Source organism: Penicillium taxi, assembly GCF_028828555.1.
Source record: "Penicillium taxi strain IBT 34144 chromosome Unknown utg000005l_segment0_segment0, whole genome shotgun sequence".
In the NCBI taxonomy this organism is placed as follows: Eukaryota; Fungi; Ascomycota; class Eurotiomycetes; order Eurotiales; family Aspergillaceae; genus Penicillium; species Penicillium taxi.
The window spans coordinates 1,682,601-1,699,443 of record NW_026643207.1 but is presented as its reverse complement, the minus strand read 5'-3'; the positions used below and the strand labels follow the sequence as shown (position 1 = coordinate 1,699,443).

General features: G+C 47.1%; 2 protein-coding genes across 2 annotated transcripts; one reads left to right on the top strand and one right to left on the bottom strand.

Annotated features, from left to right (window-relative positions):
• Positions 1–491: 491 nt before the first annotated feature.
• Positions 492–7,511, bottom strand: N7495_007970 (putative sensor histidine kinase/response regulator; the record flags this gene model as incomplete). Its single annotated transcript, XM_057210621.1, has 1 exon — positions 492–7,511. One exon carries the CDS (start codon positions 7,509–7,511, stop codon positions 492–494), a length of 7,020 nt encoding a protein of 2,339 aa, XP_057060164.1.
• A 3,405-nt stretch (positions 7,512–10,916) lies between these two features.
• Positions 10,917–16,686, top strand: pkhB (putative sensor histidine kinase/response regulator; the record flags this gene model as incomplete). The annotated part of the gene is made up of 3 exons (XM_057210620.1): positions 10,917–16,169; positions 16,227–16,340; positions 16,393–16,686. Coding segments are annotated over 3 exons (5,661 nt in total), but the record flags the coding sequence as incomplete, so codon positions are not given.
• Between the last annotated feature and the right edge of the window lie 157 nt (positions 16,687–16,843).

The window sequence follows — 16,843 nt, the reverse complement described above, 5'->3', positions numbered from 1 at the left end:
TTGGTATGATGCTTCATGACATAGAATGCACAAAATATGATTACTTCGAGTAAATTACATCATTGGATGAAATTAAGTCTCAAGTACGTTTTTCTGGACGAAGTGTTTATAACATTTGAAAGCTGTGGTGAAAGAGCCCTGGGTACGATACAATACATAAAGATGGGGGAATATAAGAAAATAAATCCATGCTGAGGCTCAATGCCTGCATGTACAGATAATAAAAACTCCAACTCCATCATGAAACTCGTGAATCAGGTAGATTCCATCGCGATGAAACCAAACAAAAGAATTGTGAAGCCAATGAGAAACTTAGAACTCCGACAATCCCAAATTCCCCAGGGTGATTCCAAACAAAAAAAAAAAAAAAAAAAAAAATACAAACGTGAAAACGTAACCTAAGTATCAAGTTCACAGAACAAGATTCAAGGTGACGCCTCTCATTCTAATTAGGAGCAACTTTGTAGGGTATCATCTGGAATAATGTAAAATCATTTTGTCTCGGACTTTGGGGTTGGAGGAAATTTTGCTTCGTCTGACCCTATTGAAGAAAGGCTGGTTGGCGTACCTGTATCGCGGGCAGTATTTCCTCTAGATGCTTTCTCTCTGATCGCCATGCGCGTTCGTGGGTGGGATGGTACCGGTGCGAGGTAATTGTCCAGCAACTCACTCAAAATTGGCGATCGTACCGGCTTAGGGAGATAGTTGTTCATGCCGGCTTCGAGGCATTTCTCCCGATCGCCTTCAATAGCACTGGCAGTCATAGCGATTACCAGTACCTCGTTGACATTTGGATCTGTATCTCGACGGATCTCGCGCGTTGCGTTGTATCCGTCGAGTGTGGGCATCATGACGTCCATCAGGACAACATGGAATGGGTTGCCCTCTTTAGATTTTGCTCGCAACGCATCTACCGCTAATTGTCCATCGCTGTAGGCCTCACACTGGAGACCAAGACCAGTCACAAATTTGACCGCGATCTTCTGGTTGATTGGATTGTCTTCGGCTATACACACTCGGATCTGATCACGGGGAATCTGGGTCAGATCACGAGCTGTAGCTCGAGGAGCTGCCTTGCTCTCTGCGTGCTTTAGGTCCTGAGACCACGGGGTCTTGACAGCTGTCTTTTTGGGCGCTTTGTTGAAGACCAGGTGGAATGTCACCGTGGTACCAACTCCGGCAGTCGACTCAAGCCAGATAGCACCGCCAAGGACATCTTCAATGATTGCCTTGCAGATACTAAGACCCAATCCACTACCGCCATATGATCTTTCTGTTGATGGATCAGCCTGGGAAAAAGGCCGGAAAAGTCGTGCTTTCTGTTCTTCGGGAATACCAATGCCAGTATCGGATACAGAGCATTCCAGGCGAACACGCCCTTTACCCTCGCGTCCAACCTTTGCCCTAACTGTGACAGACCCCTTAGGTGTGAATTTGTAGCTGTTGCTGAGGAGGTTCATGAAAATCTGGTGCAAACGAACAGGATCGCCAAGAACGACTAGCTCTGGAGGGACACGTTCCAGATCCTCAATTGTGTCCAAACCTCTCTCTCGGTGGGTGTATCGGAGAGCGCGGGTGACCTCTGATATTGTCTCTTTCAGATTAAGCGGCACTATAGACATTTTCATTTTGCCAGCCTCCAGCTTGGAGAAATCAAGAATGTCATTGATAAGTGTGAGCAGTGTGTCAGCACAGACACGGATGGACTCGACATATTCATCTTGCTCCTTGTCCAGCCTGGTGCCTTTCAATAGCTCCGAGAGACCAATCACTCCGTTCATTGGTGTGCGAAGGTCATGAGAAATGTTTGCAAGGAAGATGGATTTGGCACGTGCAGCATCTTCTTTGAGTTTCACGTTGTGTTTGGCCTCCGCCTCTGCCACCTTCGCCTTTTGCTCTGATTCTCGTGCTTGTGCCAAAGCTCGCTTCTGCGTTTCGATCATTGAAGCATTCTTGGCGCTGACCTTGCGGATCTCACGGAACAGCAAGGCATTCGAGAGAGAAATTCCGACCTGGTTGCAAAGCAAGTGCAGTACTACAACATTGCGCTGCGTGAACCAGTTCGGCTTTCCTTCCAAGTGGATGACTCCAAGAAGATTATTGGCCTGGACGATGGGCAGCGCGATGACAGACCGGCCCAGCGGAAAACTTTCCTGGTAGGCCTCGCTCACGTTGGAGAACCGCTCATCTTCAAGCACGTTATGAACGAGGACCTCTTCCTTTGTACGCATGACATAGTGTGAAATCTCTTGGGCCATTCGGCTGTCAAACTCCGCGAATGGAAGACCTTCCGCATACGACATCTGGCCCTTATCAGCATCCGCCGCCGCTGCAATTGCAAACCCTTGCTCGTCAAAGTGAGTGGCGATGACTGCAAAGTCAGAACCATTGCATGACTCTAGGATGATTTCGAGCATCTTCGTGAAGAGGTTGTCAATTTGAAGCTCAGAGGACATGACCTGACTAGACTCAAGAATACTAGATAGGTCAATGATATCTAGACCAACACCTGAAATATCCATGGACCTTTCGCCTGCTGTGACGCCATTCTGTTCGATCCATCGCTGTCTTCTCTCGTCCTCGAGTTGTGAAGGAAGAGCAATTTCCTCTTGCGCGGCAACATCATGACTGATCTCAAGCAGTGAGTCAGTAGTTTGGCATCCAGTGTCGACCATTTTGGATGATATCGCTGTTTTGATTAACCATTCGTGTTTCTCTTGAAGCATTGCCGCTTTTCCAGATGCGCTAATGGAACTCCATGCAGTAATGGCGTCCTGCATCATAGAACGTGCTGCCCGTTTCGCCCCACGTCTGATCAGAAACTCGGCTTGCAACTCGAGCGCCAGCGCCTCTTCTAGAGGCCATCCATGAAGCTGACAATGGTCAAGAGCAGCCTCAAATGCCTGCGTTGCGGTGCCATGGTCATTTCGAGCTTCAGCGATAAGGGCTTCGAGTAGCAAGGACCACATGCCGTAGTTTGCATCAGAGCACCTTCGAGCAAAATCGATTTCGGACTTATACTGGAGAATCATCTTCATTTTCCCCTCCAAGTGACCTCGATCAGGATAGTCACTGTGCAGAGTGAGGATAGAGATTGATAAGTAGAAGTAGATGACGTACTTCACACGAACAGACCAGAGCCTGGGCGCCGTCTCAAGTATATATGTGCCAACCTCAATCGCTTTGCAATGGTGGCCAAACAGTGTCAAAGGAATCATGGCGAGGCCGTAGTAAATATCGCGAGGCCTGTCGACATTACTGGCATTGGCGTCCAAGTAGGCCAGATAGGAGCTTGTCCTGTGTTCTTCATCAGACATGACATTTTCGGCTGATCGAATTTCTGTTTTGCCTTGGAGAGCTCGTGCAACCTGCCGCACTGCCAGTAGGCTGGCACCCCCACGAGTATCATGTAGCCAGTTTGGGATATCATCAGGAGTTTCCGCACAAAATGATTCTATCTGAGCCAAGTCGTGACCCAGGTAAAGCCTAGTCATGGCCATAGATGAGATGCCGATCAGCGTAATATAGGGGTCACCCATGATGAAAGAAAGCTCAAGTGAGGCATCTAGGGTAGGTAACGTCGTAGCAATAGGAAGGCGGAGGTGGCTAACGTAAAGGCTGTGAACAATGGACCCTCTACTCTGAGTCCACAGCTCCGAGCAGCGCTCTAGTAGGGCGAGAGAGAAGTCGCTCAGCTTTGCGCCATATTCAAGGTCCTTGAAGCGACTCAATGATATCATGGCAAGGTGGGAGCAGCCTATTGAGATTTGGGTGAACCCGCCCCTGAAGATATGAATGTGCATCATCTCAATTGCCATTCGATAAAATGTCAGTGCATCGTCCCAATAAGTGACAGACATCGCCTCGGCCATAACAGCACCGATGGTGATTAGATTGGGATCCTTGCTGATAGGCTGATGAGCAATAGCTTCCAAGTCCGTCGACTCGAGATATACTTTCAACTTGAGATACGCGGTATCGCATTGTTCAAAAGAAGTAGGAACACGAAGATGAACACCAAGCTCGTCAAGACAAGTGAGTAGCGCCTCCATTGATCGATGATGGTCACCCATTTGGGCAAATATTTTAGCTTTGATGATCCAGGCCTTTGATTTGGAGACCGCATCTTTGCCATGAGTGAAAACAGCCTCGATCAACTCAAGAGCATCATCATTTTGACCTTGCGACCAAGACATTTCGGCGGAGGCAATGAAAATGCGCATGGTTTCATCGTGATAGACATCCTCTTGGTAGTCATCCCAAGGGTTGTCTTGGAGCAGTGCAATGCAGTGGCGGAAGTACCACAGAGCTGTAGGCCGGGCACCGGACTGAGCAGCAGTCTGTCCCGCATCCCATAAGATTCTTCGGTAATCGACTCTTCGAAGAACATGGGTCTTAATTGTGCGAGAAGCGAGGGCAACATGTTGGGCCATCGAATAGCGACTTCGGTGGTCATGATAGTATTTCATCAGGACCTGTGAAAGAACGTAATGCATCTTCTCTATATTTTGGCTCTCGCTCAAACACATGGCAGCTGACGCGAGCCGATCATTTCCAAACTTGAATTCATCATCAGTCTTCCCAGGAACCAAGAGGTTTGCCTGAACCAAATGCTGTAACCCAACAACAATCTCTTCGTCTGATAGCCTGATCAATGTGACATTTTTCGGGGACTTGAGATCGAAGTCCATGTCATCGTCATCCATTGAAAAGAGGAATTCACTTGTCAAAAGCTTTTGAACCAAGGAGAACGAGAATGGGCTTCCTAGAAGAGCGCCCCAAACAAGGATTGATCGCGCAGCCGCTGGTATTTCCTGTAGACGCTTGGTAAGGAAGCCAAGACCCAAGCCCTCACCATATACAGGAGCCACAAACTCAGTAAAAATCCGATCGAGATCGAACAGCCACTTTGAATCCTTCCATGAATACCAGATACAGTTCTTGCGGTAACAGGTTTCTAGCATCACCCGCACATAGAAGGGATTACCATGACTCTTTTCCTGGATGACAGCAGCGAGTGGAGTCAATGTAGTATTTTGCTCCTGATGCATTGCCGCAGCCACAAATTTCACGATATCATCTTCATTCAGTGGTGCAAGCTCGATGCGAGTAATGTTGGAATGATTCAATTCAAACAGTGTCTTTATGTTCTCAGAGGGGATCTCTTCCTTGCGACTTGTGAGTATGAGCACGCATGGCAATTTCGCTCGGATGATGTTTAAAACCAGCTCTAAAGTCTCATCATCTGCGAATTCAAGGTCGTCCAAGCACACAGTAATCAACTTGAGCTGGCATAAAGTTCTCAAAATCTCAACGAAAATATCCATCAAGCGCATGTTATTTGAGGCTGCGTTTGAAAGGAAGAAATCGGCAGACGACTGACCTTTGTCCATCCAGGGAATGCGAAGGCGCTTACCACGATCAAAATCAGGAACGTCTTGCTTCAGTATGTGCTGAGCAACTGAAGGCCTAGGTGAGGACGGTTTGTATTTTGCACCCGGCGCCATCAATTGTTCAGGGAGGTCCAGCACCTTGTGCAGCGTGGGCCACATTGATCGCAGCGCGACTCGAATACTGTTGTGATAGTCCGTGTTGACATCACGTTCGGAAAATATTTGGCGTAGGAGACTAGCTACAATCTTCGCAAAAGGCTCAAATGGAACCCGCTTGGCGCGATCAAGGCGCGTAATTGCTATATATCCAGCTTTCCGAATGACAGGTTGTACTCGGTTTAGAAGATCTGTCTTTCCTATACCAGCAGCACCGCTGATCGTAATTACCTCGCAACGACCGTTACGGCGAGACTTTGCTCCGGTCTTGTGTTTACCAAGAGAGCTCAACGTTTCTGACTGGACAAAAGGATATGATGACGGTTGACTAGGGTTGGAAGGGTCGATATTTGTGGATCCTCGAGAATTTGAAGGGCTTTTTACTCTGCTAGCGATCGGTACCGACGTTGGGGTCGGCATTCCCTGACTTCTTGAAGTGTCGCTACTCGCTATTGAATCTTGAGTGCTGACGTGTGAGAGGTGATAGTTGGCGGCATTTGAATTTGTCCTGGGTGGGAGTTGGAAGGATCCTGAGTCACTGGAAGCAGAAGCAAGCTCAAAACTGTCCACACGTCCATCCGAGATGGATGATGAAGAAGCTAGAGCATGCGCTGTGCTGGGGCTATGAGATAAAGATCGTGCAGAGACTGCCGTATGTCGTTTCTTCACTTTTTCAACCACGTTCATGATTACATCATACTCATCTTGCCGGCCAAACATTTGAGAGGGGAGGGTGAAAAATGAAGACACATCTCGTTTCGCAACTTGGAAATTGTTAAGGGATTCAATGTCACCGTCACCCAGCAGTTGGGCTATTTGTGTCAAGTCTCTCTTAACGGAAGAAATTGTGTGGTAACGGTCATGGACGACCTTTTGCGTCATTTTATGAACCACGGCAGAGAGGGCATCCGGGACATCCAATCTTTTTGACGTGATAGGTGGTAGTTTCTTGCTGAGAACATTCTGAACAACTTCAACGGGATCAGCTCCCGCAAAGGGCAACCTTCCAACCAACATAGACCAGAAGAAAAGTCCCAGAGCATAGATATCTGTGCGACTATCTGGTTCGGTCGGCATTCTTCCAGTCTGCTCGGGTGCAATAAATTGCAGCTTATACTTAGCGCCGAGTTCTCGGGAAACTGAAGACCAGCCTTCGCTCAAGACATTGTCAAAAGACCTCGCGCCATTACCAATATTGGAGAGTTTGACTGTCCCATTTTCGGAGAAGTGAAATGCGTCTCCACGAATCTCTCCGTGCACTGTTTTCATACCATAATGCATGATTTCTAGACAGTCACAGGCGCCAATTGCAAAGTCCAAAAACTCTGATAGTGCAACCTGCTCGTTTGGAGTCATGTTGTTATCGCCCTTGGCTCCAGCCACGAATGACGCCGGGCCAAATGTAACTAAATCTCGCAGCTTATCATGGCCAGGTGATTCGAAGATGGCCACTAAGAGGGTTCCCACATCTCCGGGATCGGGAGGAAGTCGCACTAAATCAATCGGTCGCACAGTGTAATTGCAGTCTGGATCTGAGGATTGCACGATCGACCGAAGCATATGAAATTCACGTTCCAGTCTAACAACATGAGTTGAGACTCGGGCAACAACTGGGACCCAAACCTGTTCCTGTTCCTGGTCGGGTCTAGAGAATGAAAGTTCGCTACTTGTATCACTAGGTCTTCGGTTCTGTGTACGAGTTGCCGGACGTAGTTCTGCGCGGGGCGAAGTTCGGGTGATGCTTGACGGACCGGACGAGTGATGGCCGTATGAGGCTGCGACAGGTGTTGACAGATCTAATTCGATTCCATGTCGATACCCATGAATATGCCAGTGATTATAAGTAGAGTGAAATGGCTCGGTTGACTGATCCCAAGTATAGCCAGGCAACTGGCCTAATCGTTCATAAAGACGAGCCGGTGGAAGGGGCAAGTCATCGCCGAGAAGAATACTCTCCTCCATGACTATAGATATCTATCTGTATACCTTGACTGTGCGGCCACACCTTGAAATTTCAGGCGGGGTTGGACACTAACGGGAAGAACATGAAGGACGGAAGCGGCGCTGGAGATATCGAGAAAAGCGGAAATTAATCAGACCCCCAATTCAAGAGACGGAGTTGTTGCCAGAAACGAAGGATTAAAAAGAGATCGAGATACCCATGCAGGGCTGATCACGAGCACAAGAATTCCCGGTGCATGAGACAAACTACGGAAAATCTATTTCTACGAGGGCTTACATTGCCTTTTCAGACCGGTATTGCATTATGTAAGCGTGCTTTAAAGATTTGACAGGGCGGTGAATATCTAGATTGTATCAATTTCAAATTTCAAATTTCAAATTTCAGTTTTCAGTTTTCAGCTTTCAGTTTTCAGTTTCAATTTGCAAATTTCAAATTTTCACTCCAGGGCTGATCAGTCGCCCTTATCTAGGTAGTTACTAGTTATACCCGATCATTGATGATCCACCCGAATCGAATGTCGGTGGGGTTTAGTTTTTAATAAGTATCTCCCGCCCTGAAGATCTGTGCCTGCCAGAATCAAAACCTTGGAAGTATGTGGGTACCTTCTGCTTAGGTGGAATCTTTAATTTCTCTTACACAGTATATTCCCCAAATCTCCAAAATATCTATTTTATTTGACTTCCAATGGAACATACAAAAATCTTCCTTTCTGTCTTGACTTCTCATTAATGATCTCTTGTTCACAACACCTGGGTTCAGGGGTTTTCTCGCATCTCTTATAGCACTCATTATCCAGAACGGCCTGCGGTGCTGCATTAATCTTGGTACGCTCAGCTCTATATGATTTCATGGACTTGAAATCGCTCCGCAGATTAGATGAAACATATCTAAGCTAGCTTAGTCACAGATTCACAGCGAGAAAAATGACACCGAGGAAGAGAAGATTACCAAGCTTTCCAAATGCATATCGTAGCCTTGGCTCCAGCTTTGTTGTATTGAATCTAATTCCTGCGTCAAACCAAAGTGCCCAGAACCCAGGACGCTGAATGAGATGGTGCCCTGTTTTCACTGCTCAATTGCGCGAAAAGACTACATAGCCTGTTAGCTAAAAATTTCATCCTTGAAGAGTTGATCTGTGGACTCCACAATCCACGCCTGGCAATTGGGACACTGGCAGATTTTCTTAAAATTTCTAGACGACACAATCATGCGGAGTTCCACGTGCGGTTTGTGTCATTAATTGCTCGCAACCAGGGGATGTCAACTCACCTGAAGTGTCCCAAAGATGTGAGCAAATCTCCAAGGCTCCCGAGGTCGTGAGCGGGTACTTAGTCCTCAGGAACCATCCAGATGGTTGTAAAACCCTTGAGCATCCTAGGTCTCACAATATTTTGATTTTGAATCATAATTTCACCTGGGCAGTTATTACATCGGTACTGTATTTAGTTGTATATCTGATGTAGGTAATTTTATGATCCACATGGCAGATTCCAAGGTTTTCATCCCGAGTTGGTTTTTCCCGGTCGACGGTTATATAAATAGAGGATTGCCATAGTTACATAAAGTGTGTGGATACTTTCTACTTAGGTAAAATCTTTAAAATTGCTTATCTACCTAACTATTATTTCCGAAGTTCTTGCCTATGCCCAAATATCTATTCATTTTCATTTTCACTACACAAGGGTTACGTACGGAGTACTGTACTTGGAGAATCCTTCAGTTAAACTCCCAAGACCCACTAATTTTTGATCATTTGGAACAACCTCTGATAGAAATAGGCAAATGTCATATCAGGTAGAGTTACCTAGAAAGAAATGAAGATGCCGAGGGAACGGTGTCAAATAGCCCTGGGGCCTGGAGTTGAGCATTTACTATCCAGGTATGTCCACTTAGCCACGAGCCATGACGTACATTTTTGTTCGTAGCCCTAGGCAATCACTATATAATCGTCTTTGTTTCCCCACCGTTCATCCTTATAAACTAATCTTGGAACATTTAGGTATCAAAACTCTTAAATTGACTAAATACTTAGGAGGTAGCCTAGATGATCGACAAGAAGCCCTACTCCGCATCCCGTATTTATTCTTTTCAGAAAGGGGGCAAGTGTCATCTTCAATCCCTTCCACCGTTGATCACTTCTCCTTTTCATAGACCATCATCGTCAGCGGTTCTTCTAGAACAACCACCAATGCGCCCTCTTCTCAGCTGGTATTTGTATATCCCAAGAGATCTAGACCCAGGAACCTGATGCCAAGGATTATTTTTCATTCCTGATTTTCGCCCCTCTCCTCCTGGCATTACCTAGCTAGAGGTGGATATAGGGAATTAGGAAACGCGGTAATCTTGGAACCAAAATATAACCATCTGTCAAATCAATAGTCCCATATTTCCAAACTTGGAAGGCGATCCGTCTCACTACTTCATACCCCGTAGACCTCACTACCTAGGTACCTAAGTAGGTATGCAATATTAGTTGTGATGACCCACCCCGTTGGTTTTTTTTTTTTTGGGCCTTACCCTATTGGATTTGTTGCCCCGAAAGTGATCAACAATCTTGGAATTCAAAGGTACGATGAAATACTTGGTCATAATATTTGCCTAATCAGTTAATGGATGATTTGTAAATCTGGTCAGCCTTGAATTGGTTTTGTCTCAGTGGCCAGTGGCTAAATTAGACGATACATCACGGGCAGGAACAATTGGAAGGAGTTATAAATACGAAAGGCAAATTTCTCAGCTTTATATTCCTAACTAACTAGGTAAAGAATCGGCTGATTCCAAGAAAATGATCTGTACGCACGTTCCAGGTGGTCTGACTCGCGAATGAGAAGGAAGGTATAGGCATACTCAGAGGGGGAAATAGGTAAAGTGGCCCAGACAAGTTCAAGTACGGTAAGTACCGAGTCAAGAGACGATGTGTTTGGAGTTGTTTCATGAAGGTCTTATACTAGTGAAGTAGTTAATATAATACTATACTGTATTTCAATACGTAATAATAAACGAGTAACTCTATTCTGCCCACTACGTCATACCCTTGAATCCACTTTTAATTATTTATTCATCCACTTAACAAGTCGATCACGGGTACTGACGCCAGTTTCCATAGAACGCTTGTTCCTCCGATTCCGAAAAACCCACCCCTCAACCTACTTTCCAAACAAAATACATTGCACTCCTATCCTTCTTGAACCTTGAACCTTGAATCTGGATCTTCAATCTTGATTTTATTCTATTTCAGCCTCTCTATCTTCCTCTATTCATCTTGTTTCCTTTCTCCCTTTCTCCCACCCCCCTCATCGATTCTTACTCCCTTGAAGAACGACCGTTGTGGCCGAGACATGATCGACTCATCCTGACTTGCGATACTGACATCGCCCAGGAGTAATAGATTCCCCATCGAGCAGTGGTGGAGGAGCGAGAACATGGGGGACGTGCATAGCAGGAGGAGCCCTCCATTTCCTTCGCCGACCGAATCTGTATCACAGCCTTACAATATTCATCCCCGATCGCCGCAATTTGTCGAAAATGCTCGCCGGTCTTCCTTGGATGCTTTCATGGGAGTAGAGGCTTCGGCAAAATTTGGAGTTCGGATGCCTCATTTTTCACGTGGAGACTCTGTCGAGCATATTATGGGACTGGCATCGGCTGCAGAAGATTCGCGATCGGGGAGCGAACGGCAAGAAGAGCAGGGAAAAACTTCGCAAACCTTACAGGAACTTCGTAGGCAGATGGAGGAACTGTTAGTTTATCAGCAAATGCAACAAAACCAGCACCATACGTCACTACCTCAATCGGCCAGCAACGTCAACGATCCCCCCAGAAAAAGACGCTTATCCTCTGCATCCACTGCAGATTCTGCGAAATCTGCATCTTCGATTGAGCCAACCCCAAAGGCCGACCCCATAACTTCTACGGGAACGATCAAGGCCGACGAGACCAACGATCAAATGAACCCCGTCCAGCCAACACCTTCTTATCCATTTCCAAGAGTGACGCATCATCCGAATCCCAGTCCTGAGCAAACAGCACGCCAGGCTCAGTTCCGGTTAAAACTTCCTTCGGATAAAGACAAATCGCCAGAATTCCATTCAGCCAAGGACCCGAGTATTTCTGCGACGGAGCCTTTGGGTTTAAAAGCTGCATTTTCGCCACCGACAAAGGATATTTTTGAAGAATTCCCGAGCCCTGACATCTACAATTTAGTACTGAAATTAAATGCGGATGCGGGACTGGATAGATGGTGGTCTAATCTCGTGGATATCTTGCGTACTGACTACGGCACAGAGCGCGCATCACTTGCTGTTCCAGGTGATGCGACAGACCTAGAGAACGTGCCATGGGGACAGAAAGCGACTTTTAATCCACGCGCCAGCTGTTCCACAGAGAGCGATCATCTATACACCATGGACAACGGAACTGCACCAGAAACCCCGAGCGGGCCCAGCGGGCGCAAATTGAGCGACGAATGGAACCAGAAGCAGAACGGAGCACCGGCCGCGCAATCTAGACCTCAGGGTGCCACTCCAGTCCGACCGTCTTTCTCATCACGCCACTCCTTTGCAGGCTTCGGCCATGTCAGAGGTCAGGTAGATCAAGATCGCCATAGCCTTCTTAAGTCGGCCACAGGAAGGCTCGAAAAGAAACATGCTCGTATCGTCGAAACACCAAGTGCGGAGGCACCTTTGTCAAGCACCGAAAAAACCCCGAAGGCTCATGCCCAAGCGAAAGAACACCAACACAAGTACATGGGCATGATGCAACTGACAGTCTTTCCAACATTGAGGCAGCTAGAAGTAGAACCAGACCCCCTTATCAAACGAACCGGCGTCGTTAGTTTGTTCGGACGGAGCGGTCCAGTGGTACTTACTCGTGACTACGAAGAGTCAATGCAAAACCCGCAACATTCGGTTATGAGCCCATTAGACACGGTCCAAGTTACTCCGACTGCCGAAGAGATTGAGTCTGGCTTCAAGGGAACTGGGGACATGAATATGTTTTGCGTGCCTTCAATACGGCGGTATGATGAATACGAGCAGATTCCTCAATCACCTTGGTCTCAGTCTCCTGCGCCTTCACCAGCTCCACGGTCATATGCAGATCAAAATCCCTTTTTCCTGAGCCATGCTGTGGATGAGGGTGCCTTCGAACAGAATCCGCCTGAACATGACTACGCAAATACACTTCCGTTGGAGGCAATTGGAATTGATCATTCAAAGACAATTATTCACATCCCGCTCTTGTACAGCGATCACTCTGGTGAAAGCGCTTCTCCAACCCTGAGGTTCCCGGTCGCTGTAATATCTCTACTCTCATCCATTGTACCTTATCCACCCAACCTTCGACAGTCCCTTGCCCAACTCATGCCACATCTCACGACTTCATTCCGCCTAGCCCAGCAATACAGCCAACTCGAACGACAATTAAATTGTAAGGTCGAGCTACCCCGATATGGCAATCTCCTAGGTTTGGGTGGCACCTTTTCAGATGCGAGCAGCGAAATGGAGCTTGTTGCAGGGCTGAGTGGGCATATGAACTACTCTGTCGGTGATGATAACTCTATGTCAGCGCGAGCCAGTCTTGCTAGCCCTAGTGATAACTCATCCATGAAATTCAGCCCTGCTTTGTCAAGCTATGCAACGCCGTATGAACATGGCCACTTTGGATTTGGCTCGGCGACCCAATCTCCGGGCCTTAACCCCCGCTCTGGGGATGGGACAGACGGTTATTTCAATGTTCAACATCCTAAGCCTCCCACACAGCATCGTCATCGCCTTTCTAAATCTCGAGTGAACCTTGCGTCATCCACGCCCACGTCTCCTGGACCCCGGATGACTGCCGAAGACAGTGCAAATGACCCTAGTTTGACTGCTGCATCCCCATTACATGAAATGCGGTCATCTACTGTTCTATCGTCGGCCCCGCAGCCGTCGCGTCAGGCCTCGACAGGATCTTATTATTCCCAGCTACAACGGGAGCTCCCTCGGCCATTCTCCGACACTATAGCGCAACTGATGTTGAATTCTATTCCTCTACACCTCTGTCTGGCCAAACCACAGGGCGGCGAAGTGATATGGACCAATGCCAAATTTGATGCTTACAGAAGGAGCAAACCGCAGGAGCAAAAGTCGCGAGACATTTGGCAGAACATCCACAGCAACGAGCGCGAAATCATGTCCAACAAGTGGGCTATCGCGCTACGCACTGGCTCGCAGTTCACGGAAAGAGTGCGTGTGAGACGTTACAACGATGAAAATGCGTACCGCTGGTTTATCTTTCGAGCGAATCCTCTACTATCCGCAGCCGGAGAGGTCCTTTACTGGATTGGTTCCTTCCTTGACATTCACGAACAGCATATTGCGGAACTGAAAGCAACCCAAGAGAGGGAGAAGTTTGCCACAGATGCAAAATACAGGGCATTCTCAAACTCAATCCCTCAAATAGTCTTTGAAGCTACAGAGCAACGCGGCTTGATATTTGTCAACGAGCAATGGAACTTGTATACAGGACAGAGGCTTGAGGATGCCGCAGATCTCGGATTTACCAAACACGTTCATCCGGATGACTTGGAGAAATGCGGTGGTCTATGTCTCAAAAAGCAGCGTCAAACAAGTCCCAGCAATAGCCAATCAGCCCAAAGAGATAATGCACAACCCCAATCTTTCGCTGAAATATATGCCGTCTCAGATGCATTGAACGACCTTGTGAAGCGTGGGGTGGCCTCTTTACAAAAGGATGAGAATGGCCGCGTCTTCTACTCCACAGAAATTCGCCTTCGTTCAAGAGGGGGTGACTTCAGATGGCACTTGGTCCGCTTAGTCTGCGTTGAGATAGGTAGCTTTGGTAGCGAAGAAGCCTCTTGGTACGGCACCTGCACTGACATCAACGACCGCAAGAACCTCGAGCGAGATCTCAATAAAGCAATGCGCCAGCTCAACAACCAAATGGAATCCAAGACAAAGTTCTTTAGCAACATGTCGCATGAGATCAGAACTCCCCTCAACGGAATTCTTGGTACAATTCCATTTATTCTTGACACACAAGTTGACAGTGACCAGCGACGAATGCTTGACACCATCCAGAACAGTTCTACTAATCTCCGTGAACTGGTGGATAACATTCTGGACGTCTCTCGAGTCGAAGCAGGCAAGATGTCCCTGGTAATCTCCTGGTTCCATGTTCGGTCCATGATCGAAGATGTCATTGACACCGTTGCATCCCGAGCGATTGACAAGGGTCTCGAGATCAATTACTTAATGGATGCAGATGTACCATCAATGGTCATTGGAGATAGATTCCGGATTCGCCAAATATTGATCAATCTTGTTGGAAATGCCGTGAAATTCACTGCACGAGGTGAAATCTACATCCGCTGCAGTCTCTATCACGGCGAAACTGCGTCCGCAAAGACTAAAGAGACCGAAATTTTCCTCAACTTCCAAGTGGTGGATACTGGCAAGGGCTTCAACTCACAGGATGCAGAACTTCTTATGCAAAGGTTTAGTCAAGTGGGAGAAACTGTCTCGCAACAACATGCAGGCAGTGGTTTGGGCCTATTTTTATCCAAACAGCTAGTGGAGATGCATGGAGGTATGCTCAAAGCTAGCGCCCAAGAGGGCCAAGGTGCCAAGTTCTCTTTCAACGTTAAGCTTGATGCTCCTCAGCCTCCGTCTCCTTCAGAATCACCTCAAGTTTTTCGTCAATCTTCAACTTCTTCCAGGAGACCAGGACTCTCCAGACTGGCGTCTTACGAACAGCAAACTTTGGGGCCATTACGACCCTTTGACGGAAGGTTCTCAGACCCATCAACTATCTCTCCTGGACTTGATTCCATCGCATCCCAGTCCCCAATGCTTAGTGAAGCATCAGCTGTCTCCATACCGAAGAGTTCGCTTCCATTATCTATGGCGTCAGCTGCTCTACCGACTCCAGATATCGTACCTGCGCCTTTGCCACCAGCACTAGACCAGAGCAACTTTCATACAGTATCTCAGAAAACTGCAAACGTAGTTCCTGATGTCAATTCCGTCGTTGATGCGCCGATTCGCCCTGCGCCAATTCAGGCCGCAGCATCTCCCAGCAAATTTTTGGGTCCGGCCATCATTCCCCCTTCTCAAGGACCTTTCTCCATTTACATTTTGTGTACACTCAAGAACACACGCACAGCCACAAAGCAGCATATTGAACAAGTCGTGCCGCATGAGATCCCATTCAAGATCACAACTTTGCCGGATGTCGATGAGTGGAAGGACATGATGCAAAGTGGTACTAACGCAGATTGCACTCACCTGGTTCTCAACTTACCTGCAACGGATGATATACTCGATGTCATCCAAAACATGTCGGCATCCGATCCCAGAACTGCTCCTGTCGTTGTCATAATCTCAGACTTGTACCAGAAACGCCAAATCAGCCCTCAAGTCAAGGCATTGGCGGCTACTGGCAAACAAGTTTTTATTGTACCAAAGCCTGTTAAGCCCTCGGCTTTCTCTACAATTTTCGACCCCGAAAGCAAGCGAGAACTGAGCAAGGATCGCAATCAAGACATGGCACGAGAAATCAACAACAATTTCAAGACTATGTCCAAAATGGTCAAAGAACAACTTGGGAATAAAGGATACCGAATCTTGCTTGTGGAAGATGACGAGACTAATCGCGGTGTATGTAACTCAGAACATTTCCTTCAAGCCTTTTATGGTCTGCTAACGTATAAATAGGTCATGTTGAAATATCTGGACAAGATCAAATTGATGTCCGAGACAGCATCCAATGGAAAAGAGTGTACCGACATGGTCTTCTCCAAAGAGCCGGGCTACTACTCTCTCATTATTGTACGTTTGATATGTCGCTTTCATTGTTTCACTTATACTGATACTTCCACAGTGCGATATTCAAATGCCCATCAAGAACGGTTATGATACATGTCGGGATATCCGTGCCTGGGAATTGAAAAACCATTACCCGCAGATTCCTATCATGGCTCTATCCGCAAATGCAATGACCGATCAGATTGAGCACGCTGCCCGAGCAGGCTTTAATGACTACGTCACCAAGCCCATCAAGCATAATGAATTGGGTCAAATGATGATGGGACTACTTGACACCAACCGACCTCTCTTACTTCTTCGAGATCGTCTCAACTCAGGTAGTGAGAATCCCCTTTCTACCCGGCGTTAAAGTAATTTCTTGCATCCTACATCATATTCTGCATTTTATTTCCCAGCTCACAGCCACCACTGTGACTTTTATCTTTTTTGCTTCACATAATATCCTTTTTCACGAACTATCTCCATTGCAGCCCATTGCTCTATGGCACATATTTGAGCGGGTTTTC